The sequence below is a fragment of the Bipolaris maydis genome (genome assembly GCF_028858645.1).
Source record: "Bipolaris maydis strain C4 unplaced genomic scaffold PSV08scaffold_11, whole genome shotgun sequence".
NCBI lineage: Eukaryota > Fungi > Ascomycota > Dothideomycetes > Pleosporales > Pleosporaceae > Bipolaris > Bipolaris maydis.
The window spans coordinates 190702-215392 of record NW_027093867.1 but is presented as its reverse complement, the minus strand read 5'-3'; the positions used below and the strand labels follow the sequence as shown (position 1 = coordinate 215392).

General features: G+C 53.3%; 7 protein-coding genes across 7 annotated transcripts; 4 read left to right on the top strand and 3 right to left on the bottom strand.

Annotated features, from left to right (window-relative positions):
* Positions 1-4861: 4861 nt before the first annotated feature.
* PSV08DRAFT_411224 (major facilitator superfamily domain-containing protein) lies at positions 4862-6802 on the bottom strand. Its single transcript, XM_014218585.2, has 3 exons — positions 6359-6802; positions 5685-6305; positions 4862-5627 (listed from the first exon to the last, which is right to left on the bottom strand). Exons 1-3 carry the CDS (start codon positions 6749-6751, stop codon positions 5064-5066), a joined length of 1578 nt encoding a protein of 525 aa, XP_014074060.2. The 5' UTR covers positions 6752-6802; the 3' UTR covers positions 4862-5063.
* Positions 6803-7438: 636 nt separating this feature from the next.
* On the bottom strand, positions 7439-11492 carry PSV08DRAFT_206728 (uncharacterized protein; the record flags this gene model as incomplete). Its single annotated transcript, XM_014218586.2, has 3 exons — positions 7439-9501; positions 9549-9581; positions 9647-11492. The coding sequence occupies 3 exons, from the start codon at positions 11490-11492 to the stop codon at positions 7649-7651; spliced, it is 3732 nt and encodes a 1243-aa protein (XP_014074061.1). The 3' UTR covers positions 7439-7648.
* Positions 11493-12067: 575 nt separating this feature from the next.
* Positions 12068-12979, top strand: PSV08DRAFT_364153 (Rtr1/RPAP2 family-domain-containing protein; the record flags this gene model as incomplete). The annotated part of the gene is made up of 1 exon (XM_014218587.1): positions 12068-12979. One exon carries the CDS (start codon positions 12068-12070, stop codon positions 12977-12979), a length of 912 nt encoding a protein of 303 aa, XP_014074062.1.
* Positions 12980-13499: 520 nt separating this feature from the next.
* PSV08DRAFT_227452 (mitochondrial 37S ribosomal protein bS1m) lies at positions 13500-16062 on the top strand. Its single transcript, XM_014218588.1, has 2 exons — positions 13500-14033; positions 14589-16062. Exons 1-2 carry the CDS (start codon positions 13547-13549, stop codon positions 15647-15649), a joined length of 1548 nt encoding a protein of 515 aa, XP_014074063.1. The 5' UTR covers positions 13500-13546; the 3' UTR covers positions 15650-16062.
* A 1689-nt stretch (positions 16063-17751) lies between these two features.
* On the bottom strand, positions 17752-18552 carry PSV08DRAFT_184842 (uncharacterized protein; the record flags this gene model as incomplete). The annotated part of the gene is made up of 1 exon (XM_014218589.1): positions 17752-18552. One exon carries the CDS (start codon positions 18550-18552, stop codon positions 17752-17754), a length of 801 nt encoding a protein of 266 aa, XP_014074064.1.
* An 839-nt stretch (positions 18553-19391) lies between these two features.
* Positions 19392-21750, top strand: PSV08DRAFT_206721 (uncharacterized protein; the record flags this gene model as incomplete). The annotated part of the gene is made up of 1 exon (XM_014218590.2): positions 19392-21750. The coding sequence occupies one exon, from the start codon at positions 19392-19394 to the stop codon at positions 21429-21431; it is 2040 nt and encodes a 679-aa protein (XP_014074065.1). The 3' UTR covers positions 21432-21750.
* Positions 21751-22595: 845 nt separating this feature from the next.
* PSV08DRAFT_227446 (uncharacterized protein) lies at positions 22596-24685 on the top strand. The gene is made up of 3 exons (XM_014218591.2): positions 22596-22665; positions 22725-22920; positions 23018-24685. Exons 2-3 carry the CDS (start codon positions 22738-22740, stop codon positions 24488-24490), a joined length of 1656 nt encoding a protein of 551 aa, XP_014074066.1. The 5' UTR covers positions 22596-22665; positions 22725-22737; the 3' UTR covers positions 24491-24685.
* The last annotated feature ends 6 nt before the right edge of the window (positions 24686-24691 follow it).

The following is a 24691-nucleotide window of genomic DNA, read 5'->3' as shown; positions in this document are numbered from 1 at the left end:
TTGGTTAACCAGTGTTTGAGTCTTCAAAATCACCTTCGTCCACTTCATCGCTCTTGACTAGATTTTTGGGGGATCTTATCCAGTAGCTAACCTAGGAATTGCACTGCTGCATTAAATTGCCTGAACGACTGCTCTACCGGAATGGCCTTGAAGTCCACTGCTCCTATCGGGTGGCATGTTGTCGTGATTGGCCATAGATATGGGAATGAAAAAGCATGAAAAAAAGAATGTTGGAATCCAATAGGACATATGGATGTCTCTAGTAAGGGTTTGTGGCTTTGTGGCTGTTTGAGATGACAGCGCTCAGGAATGACTATCCCGATTTTGACGACTCCATGGTTACTGGCGACATAGGAATCAACCTTGGGCTTTTGTTCCCAGTTTTAGAAAAAGGCAAGCTTAAGTAGAGGGAACTTGCACAACGCCAGTGAAATAGCGATTTAGGAAAGGAGGCCTGCTGCAATCGAGTATGCTGTTCTTGACGACAAGTCGACACCAAGGCTATTCTCAGAACCTTAGAATAGGAGACTGAACCTCACAACCTGCATGGCACCGGGTTAGTGGCTTGTTCTACAAATCTTCCAGCATATAGATGCAGCCGCTGATGCCAGGATCTTGTCAATATGTCTAGAGGGCGCCAGGGATGCTTGCCACACCAGATGGAGATTGCATACCCCATTATCCCACCTTTGGCCTTGCCATTCGGTTCCAAACACCTTCTTTTTCCAAGACAGGATTGTTCATCCACCTCTTGATATATCCTCGCACCTCGCCGACGTTTGGCCTTCACCTCTTCCTGCAGCAACCATGTTTTTGTCGATGATGGTGGAAGAATGACTTTTCCCAATCCGGATGCCACAGCTCTGCCTCACAGCCGTACGGAGATATCTTATTATCATACCAGATATCTGTCTATACGAAAGGGAAGCCATCACTCGCGAGCTGTGAACGGTATTAGCGGTTCGTTGCGGGAACACCTGGCCATACGTGTAAGCTTTACCGAGGGTTGCGTTTCATGTCAGCCCTGACTGTCGTCGCAGGGGAACGAGTGGACTCATGGTTGAGCTCATGCTGAGAATAGCCATACACCTACCATGCTGTGTTACCTGGACATACTGCTTCAGATGACATTGGAGACGCAGTCACTCATCGCCTCGGCTCTTCTGTCGCAGAAATCATACAACATATGTTTGAGCATGCCGGCTGGCCAGAACCGCCTCACTACGGGTCCTTCTTTGTCTGTTTTTTTGTCATCTGTGGCGTCCAGTCGGAAGCAAGCGACTCGGCTGATGCTGAGCCAGCACACAATGCAGGGCTCGTGTGTGACAATGGTAAGCATATCGGCTGCGTTCTCGTCTCGCGTCAGCGACTGGTCGTTATGTCGCCTCGCACCTCCATACCTTTCGCCCGTGCCGTTCTGTGGTCTTATCCAAGGATCTTGCCTTCCATGCTGTTCATTTGGCAGACGGCCTCTGTCGAAAAAGAACTGGTATCAAACGGTTGAGGAGTAGGGCTCTGTGTGGAGAAAGTTCTGTGAATGTTGCGACTCATCATGCTGGGCATTCGCATTTCGAAAGAAATCGTGTGGTGTGCGGCAACCACACCGCACTCGCACTAGAACCCGTCTCCCACGTTGCATGAAATGCCGCTCTGGTTTCACAGGGTCGGTCGGGATTGCTCTCGATTTGTGTCAGTCCTTCTTTCTCTGATATGTAAGGGAGGGTCTGCACCTGGCTTATCTTGTGAGCTTTGTCAAATCTGTGGATCACAACAGCATTCTCCGATAGGGCCAGATCCACACAGCATTTTCATACACTTTCGGAATCCTCGGTTGGGTTGCCGCCACTGCAGGTTCGCGTGAGGGTGTGAACACGTTTTCAGTCGTGCACTCCTAGCTAGAGTTGGCTGTGGGTATTCTGATCATCTGCTACAAACCTTCTGTTGTGCATTTATTGGTTTTCAAAGTGTTCCGACGCCTTTGTTGCCTCCTATCTCTGTCGTTTGTATGGTTGCTTTGAAGCCATAGGAGTTGAGTGCGTTGGCGGGGCTCTTGCGGAGAAAAGGCATGCGATCACGACGAGCGCCGATGTTCTGAGGACGTGAAGCTGCCACTGTCGTCAAACTACGGAATTTCCAGTCAGCTTCTGGAAGTTTGATGGGATTTTCAGTTGGCGATGGCAACTGTCGGACAGTCCATCGGAGTCGGGCCACTGAACGGTGTTTCTACCATCCACCCTCGCGGATACAGACCTGATCGAAGAGCTCTCTGCTCAGGCAACTTCGCTTACCAAATGTCATGCTAAATGGTTCGATAAGGCGCTGCGAAGGTTATGTCGGTTGAACAGAGATAGCTTGTTGTCAAACCTGTTGGGCGGGGGACTTCATCATAGCCGTCACCTACAATGATGACTACGAAGGGAAAGAAATGATCCCCGGTAGCTCATCAAAGCGTTTTGCACCTTCGTTAGCTTTCTGTATGATGTTGTGTTGGTTAGTTGACCACCTCGAAAATGTTGGTGGGATGGCGGCGGAGCCGCGGACGGAACTGAGAGGTGAAGCCAGGGCACTGGCGCTACAATCAACAGCCATCAGCATCACAACACGCATGATGCAAAGGTCAGAGAAGATGTCATTCTTCTTATTATGACTCTAGATATGATTGCAGCATCGTCCTCCCTGTCAGCAGTCCAGCAAGGGGTCCGCTTGTCCAAGCATAACAAAGAAAATTGTTGCTCAAGGCGTAAAGAGAGGAGAAGCAAACATGTCCCTCAAGCACCTCTTAGCCGCACTCCACCAGAAACTAGAGAGTATAGGTTGAGAGGGGCCATCCGCTGATCGTACTTTTTTCATATCACCAGGGTAGGGAGCGTCCTGTTGCACACTTGAGAGTTCGCTTTGCAATAGGCTGCACATCTTCGCCTGCGTTGCAGTATATCTCAACCTGCATACAGCGATTGAGAAAAAGGAGCTACAAAGCCTTAACATTGATAAGCATCTGCTCCTACATCATGTCTACATCAAATGTTACTGGTGGACGGCAGGCATCCCTTTGGGATAGAAAGCTTCATGTCCAAGCCATGGGGAGGGGGGATGACTCCGCCAAGATGTTCGTAGCATCTGGTAGCAAACAGCAAATTTGGTTGCTTGTATAAAGCATGGGAAGGCTCTCTCCATTAAGGATAGTCATTGGGGGACACGGTAGAGCGTGGCACCATAGCAGAGTTGAGGGTGCATACTCAAGTGAAGCCAAGCGACACTGCCCTACCGTTTGCAATCTCTAGTACATCACAGTTGCCTTGTAAGCCACTCGCTCATTACCTCAGACCGGAGACCAAGGACTTCCGTCTGCTATATAGGTTTAAAAAACCGGCGCTCTTTCATAAGAACATGGCTGACGAAAAGATAGGAAAGGACGTAGGATCCCCGGACCGAACCTTTTTGCTCTAGTATATGACTGTTTACAGAATGAGGCTGTTGCGTTCGACTCGTGTGAGAACAAAGAGTTGCTCTACTTTTTGCCCCTGGTTTTCTACAAATGGTCAGTAGTCATGACTGCCGTCACAGCCGCATTGCCTCGTGAACGGCAAATAAGACTGCCTCTATGTTGACTCCTACTTATCCATGTTTTTCATGATTAGACGAGCTTTTCAGCAAAGAAACGTCACAGAAATGCATCAGGAAGAAGATTCGCAGACCCGTCAGGGAATTCATATGAAAAGCCTACAAAGGAGTGCAGAACTGTGCAACCGAGAGTTCAGCATCACCTCATCAGTCAAAAATCCCAACAAAATTCATCACAAAGGGTATTAATCTAGATCTTCTCATGACCAATGGCCACGACAATGGTAAATAAATGCCCGAAACCTGAACTATGATTTATTCGTGAACTTGTCATACTTCTACAAATTGATGGCAGTTGCAGCAGCGATGTATGCAAGAATATGATTTAAAACGGAAACTAAAAGCAATGTTCCTAGCCGTTGTACGCTAGCGGACAGGGGAGATTGAGACTGGCGCTTTTACTGGGACAGTTCAGCGCTTGCGATGTCTCGCTTTTGCGTCAGATACATCCAAGAAGTACCGGTTGTCAAGGCAAGATTGCAGACAAGAGAAGATGGATTAGCTATTGATTCTGCCTTGCCAAAAATCCTTTGGATCTCACCGACTTGGGTGTTTGATCAATTTCCCATTTATGATTTTTTAATACTGCAATCATGTTTATTTCCAGGAGAAGAACTAGCTTGTTCGATTTTCAATCAGCAAGACGCTAAGATAATTTCATCACGCTCAAATACCACTTTTAGAAAATGACGTTAAGAGTGCCCGGGGTAATATATTGGGGTGTAGTATCACGTGACTAGCTCGTAGTATATATTGCGATATTCTTTCGTACGTAGATAGGCACCCTTTTCATTAATCCCTTCACAGCGATTACTTTTCAGCTCAATTCTATCTACTCGATTGCGGGTCGCCCCTCTGATCTTTTGAGCTCGATCACGTATCGTGCCACAATGTATGCGATTATTTATTGCAAATCTTGTAAGAAATACTTCCATTTCTATGTCTATTCTACGTGTAGGCGCTCTGTAATATTCTAGTAAATGAATTAATGTTCTTAAAGATATTTAAAAAGATAAAGGAAAGAAATGATATATAGAGGGTGAGTTCTTTGAGAGTTGATTAGCAGTGAGGCAATCGCATGGTTGGAAAATGCTTCAACTTGACTAACTCAACGTTCCAATGCCTTCAGAATCAAAGGTCTGTGTTGGCCTCCACAGCTCCCGAACACTTTACAAACCATTGGAAACGTATCAGAAAGCATGATGCTTGTTCAACTTTGATAATATACGATGTGAGTATGAAGAAATACAAAGAGCGTGATATTGCGGACTGAATAAAGTCATGCTTGTGCTAGGTATCATCTCTTACTAGGTACAGTCTAGAATTTGGTATTATGGAAGAGGTATCTTTTTTGCTTCTACGCGACACGTAAAACAAGGATGCTTATTCGTTACCATGATTCAACGCCACCCATGCCAAAGCACAACAAAACCTCAGTTCCACTATGCCGTCGGTGCCCACTTGCTCTTCGCTCTGATCCTCGCACCGTAAACATAGAATAGTATCGGTACAGGGATAAACGCAACACAGATAAAAGCCAAGAGACTGGTCGCCCAGGGCACGCCCAAGTTCTGATACATGGCATGTGTGAAGAGAGGGAAGAAAGCGCCAGCAAACGACCTGATGAATGTGTTGACCGCAATAGCGCTGTTGGAATAGAACCCATAGCAATCGATAAGGTAACTCATGCCCTGCCAAAATGGGACCATGCAGCCGAATCCAAGTAAGGCGACAGAAAGGACTTGGGGCACCCATGAGATGTTGGGATTGCTCGTCCAAGCGAACCAGAAGAGACCGGCGGGGAGAGCAATAGCTCCGATAATCATGGGTGGGAGACGCTCCTCGGGAATTACTTTGGCGTGTTTGCGGTATGCGCGAGTGAAGTTTGTGGCCGAACTGTAAGCGATGCAGGCTGCGCCCATGAGAATTCCTACAATGAAGGCGCCGAAGGGGAGTTGGGAAACGCCGAGGGACCAGCCGCGTTCTTCATAGAAGGATACAGGGAACTATGAGTGGAATGTAAGTTTCATGTAAGAGACCGAGTATCATGTGTAGTGACTCACAGCTTCAAAAAGGAGATAGACTATGCCGTAGAGAAAACTCATGTAGGCTGTTACGAGTGCCAAGATAGGTTCTTGGGCGAACATGACAAAAGGTCGTAGTAGGTAAACATTTACAACTCGATCGAGAGTTAACTTGTTTGCGTCCGCCGCAGCATGGTATTGTTCGTTGCCTGTTTCTTTGCGTAGTCGTGCAGCACGTATCTGTAAAATCCTGGCTGCTGACGTCTCAGGGATAACCAAGAAGCCAACGGAACCAAAGAGGCCGGCCATGATAAGCGTGATCCAAGATGTCCATCTCCAACCAAGATGTGATTCAGCAACGAAGCCTCCTGCTATGGGGCCTGCTACGGGTCCTGCAAAGCCGCCGGCGGCAAAAACACAAATAGCATAAGAGCGTGGGATGGGATCCCATAAGTCAGCGAGCGCCCCACCCACGACTGCCAGCGGTGCTGAAGCAAAGAAACCCCCGAGGAAGCGGCCAACGCATACTGTCGTGATGTTTTGTGCTAGAGCGACGGGAATCTGGAAGATGGCGAAGAGCGCAAAGCCAAACATAAGCGGAGTCTTGCGCCCAAGGACTTCAGACATGGGTCCGAAAGCGATTGGCCCGAATACAAATCCCTAGTACAATGATATCAGCTACGGGTCAGTACAGGTGAACTCTCTTGACGCACAAGAACGAAAAGCGCTACACCTAGCGTAGCAGTGACGATCTTGACGTTGAACTTTTGCTGTACAACGCCTAGATTTACGCTGAAGATTGAACTGGCAAATGTGACGGTAAACACCATGAGACCCATTGAAATCGTTATTGCCCATCTTCGTTTCGGAGTCCAGTTCTTAGGATTGTCGGGATCATTGGGACCATCAAACTCGACGAGGAACTGGTCTTTCTTTTCTGATGTCGCGGGCGCCATGTCGGTCGGTCCTTTCTCAGGGTCTGGAGAGGCGTCATTTTGGTTTTCCGAACTCCCATCTCCTATTGGTACTTCTTTGTTATCAAGTAGCGGACCAGGCGGTGTCAAAGGCACTGGTGCAGTCTCTGTAGTAGTGGTGCGATCAGTCATCGCAACGGAAGGAAGCAAGGACGTTGTGAGGGGGTTCAACTGCACATATTTGGAAGCGGTGATGAGCCGTCCAGGACACTTATAGCCGCATCACATATCGTTTGGTGTATCTCGTTATTCCCGGACTTTGGGTGGACTTACGCCCTTTTCCCACGACGATCCCTGCCGTCGCTCTTCAGACCTGCATCCAAACGCCGGACCTCGCTCCATCGCTTTACCGAGCCAATTATTCAGCACTACGCCCGTCGTAAATTAGCGATTCTTAGAGCCATAGGCATTTGACGAAGCAGTGCTGAACGTCAAAGGAAGTTGCCTTGTGTGGTTAAAAAGCATGCAAAGGGCGTCATCGTCTTATCCGCGTGGCGCCCTTGCAGCTGATTAGCGTAAGAAAGTACAGTAGAGCTACCGCAACCCCGAGAAATCTCCAAAAAAACTCCATTGTGCAACATGTTTCCTATGCCTTTGCCTTCCGTAAGGTTTAGAGAATACAGATTAGTACAGGCTCATCGGCTGATGACATTGTAGTGTGATGCTTCTGTTGTTAATCTTGTAAAACTTGGGCCTGGAGATTGATACGAAGCAAGCTTTTTGCGTCTTCGCCAAAGGAAGTTTGCTGTTTCCTGCAGAAAACGGTAGAAGAGATGTATGTAGTCATCATCAACATCTCAAATGCACGTGCTCTAGTGTCGGAAAGCACATATCTTTACAATTTCTACTTAGGGCTTGCGGCTGTAGCTGCAAGGTCTCAGGACCTGCATAGAAACATGGAATACATCAGCTTTTCAAAACCATTGCAATAGGCTGTTCAAGACTACCACATGATGCGCTCTCAAGCACCCGTTGACTACTAATTACATTCCATCAAGCAGTTAACACCAACTCACGCTACAGTCGTACTTAGTTCCACCCGATCCAACTCTTACTCATGACACGCCAAACTCGTACCTCGCCAGACCTCAAATCACCCATCCTGAAGCTCTCAGGCTTGACTTTCTTGTGCTCGCGTCCTTGTTCCCACGCTCGCACCTTTTTCTTGCTGCCATCCCATTCCAACACCACACCCACGTGATCAGGCTTACCAACATCCATGCTGTATTTGCCATGCATGGGTCCAACCTTGCCTTGAAATTTAGCGTTGCGGAAGCTGATAATGTCACCAGGGCGTATCTCGTCAAAAGATAACGTTGATGCATTGGCCAGGTTGGCATAAACTAGCGCACCGTATGAGCGGGTCGAGACGGGTGGAAGGGCGTCACCAAAAGGCTTGAGCAATTCTTCAATAAGAACATAAGGCGAACCATTCCCAACGACCGTGTTCTGCTTGGATTCGATAGCCTTGGCAATCTGTCGGCCAAACTGCTCGTAAGCATTCTCCAACTGATCTGGACGCAGACGGGGAGGAGGTGGTTCCTTGTGCTGTTCAAGTTGAACATCAGAGACGTTGTTGGCCTCGAAGCGAGCAGAGATGATTGTTTGTGAGTAGTCAAGGTAGAGGACCTTGATCAACTTCTCCACAGTGTTGCCAACCTGCGACTCTCTCCGATCTATCATGACATCCTTGCGACCCTGCAGTGATGGAGGAAGTAGGTTAGGTTGGGTCCACCAATGGGAAGTAGCTCCAAGGTCGAGTTCTTCGGCGATAAAATCCTGATGTTGCATGGAACCCGAACGAAGCTGATCCATAGACTGTCGTGAAGCCATCATATGGCTCGCGTCAAACGACTTCCGATTTGGTAATGGTCGAGGCTGTGCGTCCATAGGCGCCATCTGTGGGGATTGAAACTCCTTTGGCTGAGGAGGCGGCGGAGGCGGTGCAGCTCTTTCTTGAGGCGGAAAAGGCGGTGCTTGTTGGTGGGGAAGAGGTGGAGGAGCATGTTGGTGCGGTGGAGCATGGGGTGGTGGGGGTGGTGGCCGATCATGCGATCTTCGAGGTGGGGGTGAAGAGTACAGGTCGTCTTCTTCCTCAGACTCAGCTGTTTGATTAGGCATAGAAGGAGGACCAGATGGCGGCATAGGTGGTGGAGGACGATTCTGCGGAGGGAATGATTGGCTTGGTGGAGGCGGCGGCGGAACCCCCCTAGGTGCAGGCGATGCAGTGAGTGAAGGGGGGCCGTTGTACTTGAAGGGGTCATACTCATCCTCCTCCTCCACTGGTTGAGCGCTACGGTTCGGCGGTGGTCCAGGTGGTAGCAGAGGAGCACGAGGAGCGTCTAATGACGATCGAGGTGGCTGTTGGGGAGGAGGGGGCGGCACCGCACGATTGACAGGAGGTACAGGTGGCATACCCTGAGGTATTAATGGCGATCGTCCTGGCGTAGGCTCGTCTGATATGATATCCTCTTCGAGACTCGGGCTTTTAGTATGTGATTTTAAAGCATCCTTGTGCGTTGCCTCAGGGGCCATGTCTGTATCATAGTCGCCCTCATAATCCGTCTCCCCTTCAGTACGATCTATCTTTCTTTGGAGGGGGTCCCCATGGCGGGAGGGGGGTGCTGAAGTTGGCGGAGGCGGAGGCGGTGGCCGGCTTGTTGTTGAGGGCGGAGGGCCTGTTGGAGGAAGTGGCGGTGCACGCCTCTCGGATGAATCGTTCTGCTGCTCCCCAGTTGCAAAGTAGGAGACACGCTTTGAAGATGGGGACTGGACAGAAGCGGATGGCGTGTTCGCCGCATCTGTCAACTCGTCACCAGACTCAGAGCCAGGTCCTGGGGACATGACCTGTGGTGGCGGTGGTGGTGGTGGAATAGGACGAGCTACATGTTGTTAGAACAAATCTAGATTTGGTAGTGGTCTGACTTACATGCTGATGGAACTGGGGGAGGAGCAGGTCGTTCTACGGAGGGTTAGAGTTGCAGTAGAAGGGTTGGGATAGATACAGAGCTTCATGTACACACATACTAGACACGCATACAGTCATGACATATTCCGAAACACCGTCACAAGTAACATACGTCTTTGACAGTGTCTTGGGAAATGGCAGCTGAAGGTAGTCTTGGCTAGGATGTACGAAGGCTGAAATCGGTTTGCGAGGAATCAACAACTTACTGTCTGATGGAACAGGCGGGGGTTGATCGCCTGTGGGTGTGGGCTGGGAAACGGCCTCTTCAACGTCAGGTACCTCATCTGCTGCATGAGAACTCGTAACTGTCTGTGGAGCCTCCTCTTCCTTTTCTACGGAAAGCGAGCGGTCATCATGTTCCTTACTCTGGGCCTGTGGCAATGGGGGGATGCGGAACATGGGCACCGGCTGCTGGGGTGAAGTGTATCCCTCTGGTTCCTCTGCCTTTTTTTCCGTGATTGGCTTCTTTTTGGCAGGTTTGGGGGGCTTTGGAGGAAGAGCTCCCATGGGCACACCGCCAAACATACCGGCCATGCCCATACCACCACTCATCTTGGCCATACGCTGGCGTAGCTCCAACTTGCGTCTTGTTTCAGCATCCAACTCATCTTCCTCTTCCTCTTCATCTTCTTCGACAGCGTCTTGCTCGTCGCCAACATCGGGCTGTTGCGCCGGCGCATCAGCAGCTCTGGGCGCTGGTGGAGGTGCGTGTCTGCTCTTCGGTCGATCCTCATCGTCTTCAACGCTCGTAGACTCAGCTCCGGCATCCTCTGTATCGCCAGCGCCTGATTGGTCGGCGTCATTCTCACTGACGAGCTCGCGATTGCGAGCCTGTGCATCGGGCGACTTGACGTCTTGTGATGTGCGAGGACGAGCCTGGTCTACTGAGGCACGAGGTTTGGAGGTTCCGCTTCCGACCCTTTCCAAGCCAGTGTCCTCGCTATCATCAGCCTGTGACTCTTGAGGCTCGATTCTCTTTGCCACCGGTGGCCGCTTGGGCTTCTCCTTGAGCATTGCAGCAGCCCTTTCCGCCTGTTCTTGCTGCTGTTTCTGGAGAAGGGCAATCCTCTCCTTCAAGCTGACCTTGGGCTGTTGCTCTTCCTCGCCCTCATTTGAGTTTGAAGCATTGTGGCCAACAAATCCAGCACGCTCGGCATCTTCGCGGTCCCGTGCCTGGCGCTCTGCAATCTCTGGATCTTCTTCACGGCGGTACGTCTTGATTGGCGGGGCTTCGCGAGCAGGAGGAACGTATGCATTACGACTCGGCGGAGGAGCGACAAAAGGCTTCTTAACGAAGTTGGTGGGTGCACCGCCAGAGGGTTTGAATGGCTGGATTGGGGCAGCAGCTGGAGCATTGAAGGCAGCAATGCGGTCCCGGAAGGCATTGGACTTTGCCGCAACGGGCGGCGGGGCCTTTTTGGCGGGGGCAGCAGGCTTCGATGTTTCAGGCTGCGATTGAGGAAGCTCTGGAGCTTTTGCACTGGATGCAGAAGGAGGCGACATGGGCGACATTGGCAGAGGAGTGTTTTTGGCGACAGCGATGGCGGGGACCTCTACCGGAGGCAGCTGGGGCTTGGGCGGCTCAGGCTCAGGCTCCTCGGGCTGGGCTGGCTCAGGCTCCTGCTGAGGCAGCTGGGGCGTGCGGGGAGCTTCCTGTGCAGCCGGTGGTTCCAATGGCTTGTAACGTGAGGCCCGGTTGGGGCGTGGCGGCGGCTCTGGCTCGTAGCGCTCGACGAAGTTGCGGGGGAAGAGGCCGTCGTGCTTGGTGCCGCCATTGTCTGTGTACTCGCCGACATACCAGTCGGCACCCTCCTCCTCGGTGACGGTGATGATCTGGCCGACCTTGAAGTCGAGGTCGTCCTCGTGGGGAGACGAGTAGTCGTACACAGCCTTGACCCTGTACATGGCGGCAAGCTGTGGTGGAGCAGCAGCAGCAGCAGATGGAAGTGCTCGGGCAGTTGTAGGAGAGCTCGGTAGGCTACTGTGACAGCTGCGGACCCTGCCACGGGGGGAAGCAAGAAAAAAAGAGCTTCAGCAGGATTGGATTGGGAGGAGGAGCAGCAGAAGCAGGAAGGAGGAGGTCTAGGGCGAGTGCACGGGGCGGGTCGTCTTGGTGTAGCTACAATGGCGCGGGTGTCAGGCAGCGAAGGACAGCGGGAGGCGCGGAAGAACAAGGGCAGCGTACCATTCAGCGTGGGTAGCCATACAGTAGTGAGGCGAGAGGCGAGAGCGAGAGCGAGGGGGGGAATGATGGGGGCGGCGGCCGGCAGGAGCCTCGTGGGGACAGACGGACAGTGTGGTGACGAAGCTCAAAACAGCCCCGCGCGCTGCCCGACGCCCAGCTTGGCAGTTGGCTGCGACGCTCCACTTGGACTGATGTATCTACTAGCACCCGCCGATCCTACGCACCATCACCGCGCCGACGGCTGCTGTTCCTCTCCTTTTGCCATCACCACCGAGTCGACTGGACTGGACTGGCCATGCCCCCCAAGTCCATCCTCAAGAAGACGCCGGCCGTGGCTGCCAATGCCCCTCGCACAACCAGCCCCGCCGCCAAAGCAGTCAACCCGCGCCATCTCGCAGTCGCCCGCCACCATGCCTCCGTGCTCGAGGACCGCAAGCGCGTCGAGGCAGAGGTCCTGCAGGCCGTCATGACGCTGATGGATTTCCCCTCGTCGCCAGACGCCGATGCAAAGCGGCCCACGCCCGCCGACGCCCGCTTCTTCCAGACGGCAATCATTCCCTTCCAGCCCGCCGACTACGACGCCCTGATCGAGGAGCGCAACATTGCCGACAAGTGCGGCTATGCCCTGTGCCCCCGCCCCAAGAGCAAGGCCCGCTCAACCGCCAAAAAGCAGTTTGTCGACACAGAGGACGGCGTGCAGATTGTCGACCGCAAGGTGCTCGAGGTGTGGTGCTCCGACGACTGCGCGCGCCGGGCCCTCTATGTCAAAGTCCAGCTGAGCGAGGAACCCGCCTGGCTGCGGCACGGTGGGTACGGCGACAAGATTGAACTCATGGTGGAAAACGAAGAGGAGCATCGTGTTACCCTGCCCCTGCGACCGAAGCAGCCAGTCACCTCCACCAAGGACCAGGATGAAGAAGAAGATGTGGATGCAGCCTGGGCCGCCCGTGAAGATGCCATGGCTGACCTGGCTCTCGAGCGAGGAGAAAAGCCAGGCCAGGCTACCAAGGCGAACAGCGACCTCGTCCAAGACCAGATCCTCGAGCGTCCTCTGAACAATGCGCCCCCGCAACCGCCCTCGCTTCCCACGCAGACATCTGACCACACCATGGCCATTGAAGGCCACGTTCCGCGCATCAACCGAAAGGATAAAGATGATGATGATGAAGATGACCCACAGGACTGGGAAAAGCACCTACCAGGATGATTAAACGACCTAATCGCCTGGTGTTTTTTTCTCGCCCCCAGCCATAAACAAACTAGCACTAGGCTTCAATGCCAGTGCCACAGCCGCGTGCTTGATCTTTGCCTGTAGCCATTGACCCACAAGACAGCATACCACAGACCTATGTTCCATCACTGCCCATAACGGTAGATATTGTGAATCTGCATGTTGCTCAGAAGCACACCACATCTCAGAGGATGCGTAGTGACGGCAGACTTGTCACTTGGATAAAATCATAACATGACCACGCTAGCAGTACAAGTCGCACAAGGCTTCATCGAGGAGGAATTCAAGTAGCATGATAGATTGTTTTCATCTGGAGATCGCCAAATAGCAATAGTTAGAAACAGCACGTCATATAGCACTCATGTGTGCGAGCAGTGAATGCGAAGCCCTTGTTGATTCGACAATGCACACAAACCCAGCAGAAGCCGCGGAGGTGCGCACGGACCGCATCGCCGCAAATCCAACTCAACATTTGCTCGCAACCACCAATGACACCACTTCAGCCGCCATTGAACGCCAACCCGCGGCTGTCGCATCGCCAATATGGCTCTAAGTCGCCAGTCCCTCTCGCCAACTTCACATCTGCTGCGCAATTCCCGACTCTTCTCTCTGCCCAACCCTCTCCCACGCCCGCCTGTTAGCGAGTCCTTTGGCGCGGGCATCACAAAGGCCTCGGATACGGCAACCCTACCATACCCGACGCACCAGGCCATTGCTACCACAAAAGCCTCCCTTGCACGCGGTGATTGGGGTCTGAAGCGAGCAATTCCCTCACGGAGTCACCTTGTTCAAGTCAGTGACCCGGTCCTGAGAGTGACGCAGCTGGATACCATTGAGCATGTCACCGACTTTGACTCGGCGGCCGACCATGTGCGGACAAGGCAGAAGTGGGAAGAGATGGGAATTCCTATGATGAAGGGCATGACGCAGATGCGTGACCACGACTTAAGCGTAGCACCACCTGCAGGAGCTTTTGAGGTCCGCGATGACACTACCAATTACGACACTGACATGGGATTGGATGAGGCTGGTCTATATTTGAAGGCGCTCAAGAAGAGCATGCCCGCAGAGAGAGCAAAGGCTGAATGGGAAGCTTTCAATGCTACCTGGGAAGAAAAGTGGGGACTGCAGCAGGCACGCTGGAAGGCTCATGGCTGGGCCACTGAACTTACCGGCTTTGAGGCTTTCCAGCAAGAAGCGAAAAAGGCAAGGAATCAGGCTCGAACCTCACTGAAACAGGCATTCGAAGCAGAACTCAAGGCCTTCCGTGGGCCTCTGAGTGCCAAGTTAGCAGCAAAGGAGGCAGAGTGGCAATCGCGCGGCCTCACCGACTCCGAGCGAGCAGCTGAAACCAAGGCTCTGGCCGAGGAGACTCGTGCAGCTAAAGCCGAATTCCGGCAGAAATGGGAACAGAAGAAGGCCTCTCTCGTTGCTGCCAAAGCCCCGGCTTCTATGCCCTGGCTGGATGAATTCACCGAATTTGAACAAGAGCAGCAGAAGGCAAAAACGTCGCTTCGACAAAAATTGGCGGGATCGGAAAAATCTGGATCCACGCCCTTTACTCCCTTTACTCCACCTCCTATAGACCCCATCGTACACAACACCAAGCGGTGGAAGCATGACGGTCCTTGGTTACCAGGTATGGGAGCCGACGACTTTGTCGCCTATCTCAGGAAAGAAATCACTTCTCGCAAGAAAGAATTCAACGGTTATCTGGTTGAATTTGTGAAGAACGAAATCTACACGTCGCGCCGTCTGGCGGCTACAAAGTCGAAAGAACAGCCACCAATGGATATCAAGGAAGCCGAAGAATGGCAAGAGCGACAAGAAAAGGCCTGGCGTCATATTACACGCAACGACATTGACACTGGCATCAAGGCTCTCCGCAAAGAAACGGCCAACAATCCGTTGGGAAGCAAGCTGGTCAGCAAACTCATCCTCCCCTTCCTGAGGCTGCCGGCCATCAAGTTCAAGCCCAAGGCATGGGCGTCGGACGCATCGAGCCGCGATATTGACCAATACTCGTTTGATCAAGAGACGGCACCGCTCTCGACGCATCCCAGTGCCGGTCTCGGCTACCTGCGCACAAAATCCTACATGGCCAACCACCCAATCCTCGGCCCGCAAGCCAGCCACGCACCGGTGCCTGCGCGCGTCGTGCAGGCGCGGCGCACAGGAACCAAGAATGAAGCGTATGCGCGCCTGGGCGTCGGCGGCTTCGTAGCAAACGACCAGTTCAAGAGCGCAGAGACCATGTCGGCGTCGCGCGCCAACATCATGGGCGCAAAGGACGTCGAAACAATCGACATTGACACGCCTGGTGGCCGTAAAATTCCCGTGCAACCCCTCTTTGGCAGCGTCACCAACGACGGCCGAATTCACATCAAGCTCAAGCGGTCCATAGGGCCCGAGGTTGCCGTCGCGAGGGGCGAGCTCGACGATCGCCCCCCGGTGCGCGACCACGTTGACGAGGATCCGCTGCGGAGCCTGGGAGCAGGCATGGGCAAGAGCGGCATTAAAGAGCTGGATGAGCAGAGTGGCGAGGCGCAAAGGTTCAGTCAGTTTCTCGAGAGCATGACACCACAGGGCAAGGCGAGTCCCCCGCCGGGGTTTCCGGGCGTGGCAGATGCGCTGAGGAGCGACTAGAAAAAAAAAGACACCCTTTTTGGGCATACATGTGAATTGTAGTCTCTCTTCTTTTTGGGGGGGTTTGCTGAAGACTCATCACCTGTAACATTATCTTGTATTCATGACATGACTTTATCTCTTCTTTTTTCCTTTCATTCTTGCTATCATTATCATCCAACGCTTGTCGGCCCGGAATTCGTACATGCCTGGCTGTGCATTGTCCCCATTCTTTTCGTTCCCCGCTCCCTGGAATTTTTTTTTGATGTCGGCATCTACTAGCAAGTGGGAATACACACACACACACACTTTCTCATGCATAGTCTGGGGTGGCACGTGAACCATGGCCAATATTTCCTGCCGGGTGTCTTGAGAAGACCAACACATGACCTTTACAACCCGCATGCAACCAGTCAGATCAAAATCAAGCCACCAACCACGACTGGGAGAATCAAACCATGCATGCCATGAGTAGTGTTTGCATGCAGTGTGTTGCCTACAATCTAAGACATTTGCTAGGCATCATTATTGGTTTGAAGGCATTTTGAACAAGAACGTGATGCAAGGATGCAGCCCACGGTCGGAGGCCGATGGGGGGGGCCAAGAGCAATGACACTTGCAGTGGAGAATGGTGAGCAGTAGTGACAAGGCTACAAGTGTGCTTGCCTTGACCTGAGGCAGTATTATGGCGGTCGCTGGTTCAAGAGACAGGTGAACTGGTGGTAGGGTAGGTTCGTATACTAAGAGACCAATCATGAAGCGCTTGTGGGGTAAATCTACCACACCAAGTGACATTTTATAGACGCGGCTTGTTGGGCCGAGGAAGCTCCGCGAGGCAACCATGCACATGTCTCGGACGACTGTGAAGGTGGCTGTTTGGGAAGCATGCTAGTCGTACCGATTAGTACGCACACCGAGTGTGGAAATACAGGTTGCGACGCCGACTTTGGGCAAACAAGGACCAATCCCTCGATCAAGTAAAACATTTCAGCTACAATGGTGCCCCTGTTGCAAAGCTTGTTGCTCCTGCCTCAGGTCGTGGGTCAATGTCACTGGTGGCTGGGCCCATATCTGGTCGGGAAGCTGACTTTGCTTACAAGTTGGAAGAGGCGAGACGAGGACGGAAGAGAACGGGAATGCTGGGTAGACTGCCATCTGGCGGCAGAATGGGCTTGACTAGGGCGTGCGCCCAAGCACTGGTTGGGTAGCGACATGTGCGCATTGTGGTATCTGGGCGACTGAGCACACCTCGAGCGACTATTTCCTAGTCGTTGCCGTGCGGATGCGGGTTGAGATGCTGAATGGGGCGCATTTACCGTCTGCAGCGCTGCGAACACCATTCCCGAAGGCCAGGGAGGGAGTGCAAGGTTAGTGATGCAGGTGCGTTTGTTGCATTGTGTCAAAAGGCTGAAACTAGCACCTTGCAGCGGTAGTACTGGTTCATCAGCCAAAATGGCCCGTTTTCCTTGACGTCGACGAGGGTTGGTGATGCCCAACCGTATGGGTATTGTAGGCGAGCGGCCTTGGCACCGCTGTCTACTACATGGTTTTTGGACGAAAAAACGAGCGTCCGTCTTTGATGCGAACTCTGATCTAGGCAGCCAGCCGCGGGGCGGAGCAAATGTGACGGGTACAGCAGATGCGGGAAGACGAGTGGCACGGCACGGCACGCCTGAGACGCGCTACAGGTTGGTTTGTGGAGAGAGGCTGTGGCTGAGTTGTGTGCAAAATTGGAGAGAGGCTGGTGAGGACGACGGAGATGAGGGATGGATGTGATGATAGCATGGTGGAGAAGACGGCGGGTTAGTGTGTTTGCATGTCCAGTATTTTTTTGTGGTGTTGTGGTCATGTGGGGTAGTGCGCAAGTGCGCATTTGGGGAGGTGCGTCCCCGGCTGCGGGAGGTGCGTCCCGAATGCAGGAGGGGGGGCACACACACACATGGCAAAAAAAAAACAAGCGCAAACCATGTCTCCATCACCACATGCTGACGAGCCGTCCAAGCGCGGCGTCGAGCATTGCCATAATGACAATCGCCAGTGCCGTCGTCATCTGGCATTATCGATTGGAGCGCATACGTGCATCTTGTCAGGGTGTGGGTGTGCAGACAGATGGCTGGTGCTGCTTACCGCTGTGGCTGCTTAGCCCTGTGGCGGTGCGCACTGAAATTGGAAGCCCGCCCATGGGAAATTTGGTGTGTGGGAGCGGGAGTAGCGGTGTCGCAGTAGATTGCAAGCAGGTTTGGTTCGCGCGCTAGAGAGACGGCCGTATCAGAGAGGGTGAAGCGGGAGGGTCTCGCGGCCAGGGTGGTGATGCTGATGCAGGCAAGTCGGGTGTCCAAGGGTGTGGATGGCTGCAATGTTGCTAACACACAGTGCGCGCAAGCACGAGCGCGAGGGCGAGCGCGACGACGGGCTGACCAAAGCGCGTCCTGTTTGTCACTCCCTCTCACATGGCCAGCCAACTTGCCTCTCCAGCATTGACTGACACGCCCACCGCTCGTCAACACCATTGCCGCCATCATCATCATCATCATCATCATCCATGGCCGTCCATCACCATCCACTCGCCTGCGCGGCGTGACAAAGAGGGTGCTGCAATCGTCGAGCTGCGTCATCAACACCACTGGGCCAGTGCAAATTGCCCACCGGCAGCAAATGGCAGCCTTCTGGTGCCTGGCGTCGTGCCCATCCTGGCCGGCGATACGGGAATGACTGCATAGCCTCCACCTGCATCCGCCAATTTTGCAGCTGACGGCGCGCCATCCGCATGTTGCCATGGACACTCGACCTTCCGAGTGCAATTCTGCCCCAGGGTGAATCCAATCAAGTAGAGCCCAAAGCGGTACGCCCGTCCGGGGTAGAGGCTGCTGCTGCTGCTGCTGCTTGCCATTGATGCCCATCCAGTCCGCAACAAACTCCGCCATCCCGGCCACACCCTCTCTCTCCGGTTCGCGCGCTCGACCGTCTTCACCACTTTTTTTCCTTCCTACTCTCGCCGGCCTCCCTCAGGCACGCGACACCGCGCGGCACACCACTCGACACCGGTCGCGCCCAGGGTCTACACCTATGGGGGGCCGAGTCTAGGACTGCTCGCAGGCTGTGCAACTCGCCGCTGCGCAGCACCAGCGACGAGAAAAAAAATGGCCCCAGGGCGCCCGGATCATGTTCATGCAATCGTCCATTCTGCCCGTCGCTGCAGCCTGGCTCTGGTACTTGTCGCTGAGGCTCATCCCATGTCACATCCACTCACACTGCCCTTGTTCAGGCTACAATCAAAGCCGCCTAATACCACTTCCACTTAAAGCCAACCAGGCCGGCACTTTAATTCCTCTCAAGCTGCTGCATGGTACCCACTCGTCTCATCTGCACTGATTTTCTCGCATTTATTATTACCCATCTGCTTCTCTGACTCCTGCGCTTTCGGGCCTACGCCTCCTTGGACTGCCTGCCTGCACTCATCCTGTCCGGCGCTTGTCTCAGCCCGGCCATCATCTGCGCCCTTTAAATACACTCGCCGCCCACCACCATCCAAATACCAAGACCAACCTACTTGTTTGACTCATAGCTGTCCTCCTTATTGTACCTGCGCCAGTCCGCCCTCTGGCCTAGGTGCCAACTGCGTCTGTCCTGGTCAAGCACTCCCTCTAGTCGTTAACTAGAGTGTCCCTTGGCCTGGCAACACAATCCAACACTTGACGCGCACTCACCAACCGGACTTGCCACCCCCTCCTATCCTGGTAGTATTACCCTTCCCGTCGCCACCATGTGTCGGATTGAAGGTGACTGCACCTACTTGTGCGACCAAGCGCGCAGTGGGAGAACCTGCCGCGACCTACGAAGAGTTCCTGTTGTCTACACTCACCAGAAAGGCTCCGCCTCACGCGATGACACCCCTTCTCCGGTAAACCCACCAACACCCACAAGCTCTGGTACCTATTTCACTCAGCGTCGCCGCCCATCCAACAGCGGCAGCCGTCCTTCCACTCGCGATGGGCAGCGCCTCAACCCTGAGATCATCATCGAAATCGGCTCCAAGAAAGGAAAGGGAAGCAAGTATCCGTCAGTCTCCATTTCAACAAAAGGCCACAAGCGACAATCCTTCGGCTCCACCGGATCCAATGACGCTGCCATCGACTCAGGAGAGTCGGAGGCTTCCTATGCTGTGCGGACTGGCTTTCCAGATGCCCCTTTACCCCCTCCGGCTGCCTTTGACCAACCCAACACCTTCCTTCCCACGCCCCTTGCATCTCATGGATATTACCACCGACAGACGCCTTCTGCTTCTTCCAGCCAGACACCATCGCTGACTGTGCTGTCCGAGCCAGACTTTGATCGGTCCACCGGTCGGCGAAACACTCGCCCGTCTGCCACTGTCATCCACAACTCATCTCCCACCCCTGCATCTCCTACTCGGCCACAGCATGGCTTCTCTTCCGGGCCCTACAAGACCAAGAGCATTGCACCAAGGGATCCTCTCCAGGTCGCTCAAACATCCACCAGCATCAACCCGCTTGATTACGACCAGTATGCCGATTATTCCGGCTCTTCTCGTGCCAGTTCCGGCATAGCTGAAACCACGCGGCCTACCAAGAACAGTGGCCAACGACGAAAGAAAGCAAGTGAGGACCTTCGCTATCAGGAAGACGTTGACCAGAAGAAGAAGGAAGACTTGGAGAACGACAAGCACGTTCGTTTCGAGCTTGGCCGTTACGAAGCTCGTGAAAAGGAGAGGGCTGAGAGAGCACAGGCTGAGAAGGAGAAGGAGCGCGCCGCACTCAGAGAAGAGGCTCGCGAACGAGAACGAGCTGAGAGAGCACAGGCTGAGAAGGAGAGGGAGCGCGCCGCACTCAGAGAAGAGGCTCGCGAAAGGGAGCGCGCCGCAAGAGCCCAGGCCGAGAAGGAGAGGGAGCGCGCCGCCCTCAAAGAAGAAGAACGCAAGCGCAAGAAGCTCGAGCGTCTGGAACAAGAAAAGAAGGAGCTTGAAGATAAGAGAGCAAAGGAACGCAAGAAGGAAAGGTCAAAGCCCCCGACAACCGATTATCCCACACGGCCGACCAACACGCGAAGGATGTCTTCGTTGATGACTCCCCAAGAGCAAGCTGAGCAGAAGCGCCTTGTTGAAGCTGATAGTCTCATCATGCAGACTGAGAAACAGGCGGCCGAAGCTCGCGAGCGTGAAGAAAGAAGGGCAGCTGCTCGACAGCAACAAGACTCATCAACATACTATGACCCTCGGGCCGGTGACCGGTCCCTGTCAAACGCCAACGCCCCTAGCAAGCCGCGTCGTGATAGCGTTGCCTCTGCAATGCGTCCTTCCGGGCTTACTAGGACGTCTAGCAAGCGCCGCCCGAGCATCTCGCAACCCAACCCGCCCACCGTCAGCGCTCAACCGCCTACGGACTTCTCGACTCGACCCTCAAACTCGAGAGCACATGCGCCACCCCCACTCTCCTTTCCAAAGACCTTCAACCAAGACTACGGTCGCCCACCATCAGCTCGCCGTCCCTCCCTCACGCCAGACAACCCTTTTTCGCCTGGCTCTGTAAACTCGCCAGCAGCTGATCCATGGGACCTGCGCAACATGGAGCCCGCACTTCCATCTGCTCGCTCTTCGGACAGCCGCCAGCATCACGGTATGCAGCCGCGTGGTGATCCAATCATCCATGGCCCTACCCGTCCTGTCCGACGTGCATCCGACTACGTCAGTGCATTCGACGACGATGACGATGGCATGGAGGACTATCCCCCTCGATTTGCTTCACGCACGGGGCTGAGCCGAAGTGATTCGAGGCGGAAGCATTGATTTTCGTTACCCGTTTGTTGTATTTTAGTGTTGCTTTATGATTTTGTACTGTTTCGTATGGCGCCCCGTCTGCTTTTATTGTTTGGCCTTGCTCTTGATACCCCCTTCACCTGCCGCGTTCACTTAGACTACCCTGCGAATGTTATGATCAGTGTATACCATGTTGTCTTTGCCTTTGTATAGTGTGTATTTTAGCCTGTGCGTCGTTGTCGTTGTCGTCGTTGCTGTTATTGTTGTTGTTTTTCTCGGCAAAAAGGTTTGAATGTTTGTGCCCTTGTGCTTGGATGTCGCTGGATAGTAATGTACTACGTTGCCTCTACGGCGGGAGTGTGGGTGTTGCGACACCGCTTACATGGCCGGTGCCTCGTCCTTATCACTTAACTACTACGTTACTCTTTATCCTAGCGCCGGCTTGAATGGACCACGCTTGTAGGCCCTTAGATGGGATAGGAACGGCCTAGACAGAGCTCTGACACGTAGTTAGACCCTGATACGTGAAGGGTGACGCGGGGTAGTACCACCCACCCCTTACCTTCCCCTCTTGTTCCGGACGCATTCTACCAACTGCATCCACCGACTATCACCTAAGGCCCACAGTCCACCTCACCGCTTATAGTACCGAACAATCAAACGTGACGTGTACTTTGATAGGCACGTGTCAATGCAGGCACCGCAAGGGCTCAGGGTTTTCTTGCATCGAAGGTCCTGTCAGCATGGTCATATCGATAACGCAATCTAGCTCGGCGGACAAGCGTGCATTTAGACATCTTGACCATTGTTACTCATTGGAGGCGAGTCCATCGCTTCTTTATGCATAAACCGTTGACCGAACTTCCTCGAAGACCAGCCCAAATAGATTTTCGGGACATATGCGTGGCTTCTACAAAACTAGGCTACCTGGTCCAGTCGAAGCTGGGGGGCCTATATCTCGCGCCCGGCTGCATGGCGTCTTTCGAGACAAAGCTGCTGACGGATCTTCCCCAGGGATTAACCCAAGCAGACTCTCGGGGCCTTCAGACCCGGCCTCTGCAAAGCCAGGCTATGTAGGGCCTAAAGAAGTTGGGGTTATGCACTCGGCGCCTAGCCGCATGCTTCTAAGACCAGGTAACACCGGTGCGAAAGTATAAAGCGTCCATTGTACCCGCAGCAATTGTAGATTCATGTGCCGGCCACGTAACTGGTAGCAGTCATCGTCGCACAGTTTCAAATCCAATTGGACATACGCGTGTTCAAGGTAGGCTTGACCCTTTGCTCGAGCATGTTTGCGGTAGTAGTACTTACTCGTCAACGCAGACAAGCACCCACCATGCGGCTTCCCAGCGTCTCGGTCTTTGCAGCCATTGCGCTCACAACGCTCGCAGAAACCAAGCCTGACCCTTCCAATTCAAACATTTCCCAAGCCATAGTTCCCGATGGTGTAGAAGGAGATGGTGCAGCAAAGTTGTTGCAGTCTATTCAAGCAAATTCCACCGACGCTTGCGAAGTAGCAGTAAGCTGTTCTTTCATGTACCCTAAAATCTTTTCCGGATATTGAGTATGACCATGTGACTTGTTCATGTTACTAATTCTTCTCCTCCAATTTCCAGTGCGCTTCGCTCCTGGGAGAATTCGGCGCTGCCAAAGTCGCGGGCAGCAAAGACCCGGACTACAAAGCCGCGATTGACGGTTTCTGGTCCCAGCAGCAGCGAGAGCCCGTACCACGCTGCATATTCCGGCCAGAGACGGCGCAAGAAGTTGCAAATGTGGTGCGTGTGTCGCAGGCGAACAAGTGCCGGTTTGCATTTCGGAGTGGAGGCCATGCCCAATTTGCAGGTGCATCCAGCGCAGATGGAGGCATAACTGTGCTTTTTGAACGCATGGCAGGCATTACGCTGTCTGAAGATAAAAACATTGTGTCAATTGGACCCGGAGCCCTCTGGAGCGACATTTACGGCAACCTGGCTGAACATAACCTCGCAGTCGTGGGTGGTCGTGTCGCTGACGTTGGTATTGGAGGCCTTGTCACAGGCGGTGGCATTTCCTATTTTTCCAATCAGCGCGGCTGGGCATGCGACAACGTTGTGTCGTATCAAGTCGTCCTGGCAGACGGACGCATTGTGACTGCCACGCCTGATTCCGAGTACTCCGATCTCTTCTGGGCACTACGCGGTGGTGGCAACAACGTTGGCATCGTGACCCAATTCAATCTCGAGACTTTTGCTCACAGCCCCCTCATGTATGGTGGAGACCGAATATTCACCAACGATAGTTTCTCAGCCGCCATCGATGCCTTTGTCGACCTAGCCAAGAATGCCGAGGCCGACCCCAAGGCTATACAGTTTCTGTCCTTTGTCCTCGATACAAGGAACAACGTGCGACTTGCAGTTGCCGAACTCGAATACACAGACGCAAAGACAGACGCACCCGTCTTTGACACTTGGAACAAAGTCCCTGCGATGGTCGACAACACCAAAATCAACAGCCTGGTTAACTTGACCTGGGCCCTGGCAGGATCCAGTCCAAGGGGTATGCGACAATCCTACTGGACCGCGTCTGTGAAACTCAAAGACCGTGAGATCGTCGACCGCCTCGCCGACATCACCTTTGACGTTGGCGACAAGCTCGCACACGTCCCGGGTATCTTGCCCGCACACACCCTCCAAGTCGTCACCAAGCCACAGCTCAAGAACATGGAGAAAAACGGCGGCAATGCCCTTGGTCTCTCCGTCTCTGACGCCCCTTTTCTCGTGCTCCTGCAGTCGTTTGCGTGGCTCAACGCCGAGGACGACGAGCTCGTGCTCAAGACTGCCGCGGACATGGTTGCACAGATCAAAAAGGTGAGCAAGGACTTGGGCGTGGATCATGACTACCTGTACATGAACTACGCGAGCCAGTTCCAGGACGTGATCGCGAGTTACGGTGAAAGCGCGAAGAAGCTCAAGGACATTGCGCACAAGTATGACCCCGAGGGCGTTTTCCAGACGTTGCAGCCGGGTTACCACAAGTTGAATGGACCAAAGAGCCAGGATTTGCCTGTTTGGGATCGCCTCAAGTCTTTTTTCACCGACAAGTTCTCGTGAAGAATGATGGGCGAATGTGATACCAAAGTCAATGCTCGATTTGGACTTTGCGAGGCAAACGAATTAATGATATGGGACGAACTTTTGAGCAGTCATATCTATACCTAGCTTTTTAGAGCGAAACCCCCCCCCACCCATGATGTGAAAATGTCAATGGCTGTTAAAGGTGCAATTGAAACAATGTGTTGTTCCAAAATTATT

Coding starts and splice junctions, on each gene's coding strand:
- PSV08DRAFT_411224 (XM_014218585.2), bottom strand. CDS start 6,751: ATGACTGATCGCACCACTACTACAGAGACTGCACCAGTGCCTTTGACA. Junction 6,306..6,358: donor GTGTAGCGCTTTTCGTTCTT/GTGCGTCAAGAG, acceptor TCATTGTACTAG/GGATTTGTATTCGGGCCAAT. Junction 5,628..5,684: donor TCTATCTCCTTTTTGAAGCT/GTGAGTCACTAC, acceptor TTCCACTCATAG/TTCCCTGTATCCTTCTATGA.
- PSV08DRAFT_227452 (XM_014218588.1), top strand. CDS start 13,547: ATGGCTCTAAGTCGCCAGTCCCTCTCGCCAACTTCACATCTGCTGCGC. Junction 14,034..14,588: donor CATGGGATTGGATGAGGCTG/GTCTATATTTGA, acceptor CACCTCCTATAG/ACCCCATCGTACACAACACC.
- PSV08DRAFT_227446 (XM_014218591.2), top strand. CDS start 22,738: ATGCGGCTTCCCAGCGTCTCGGTCTTTGCAGCCATTGCGCTCACAACG. Junction 22,921..23,017: donor CCGACGCTTGCGAAGTAGCA/GTAAGCTGTTCT, acceptor TCCAATTTCCAG/TGCGCTTCGCTCCTGGGAGA.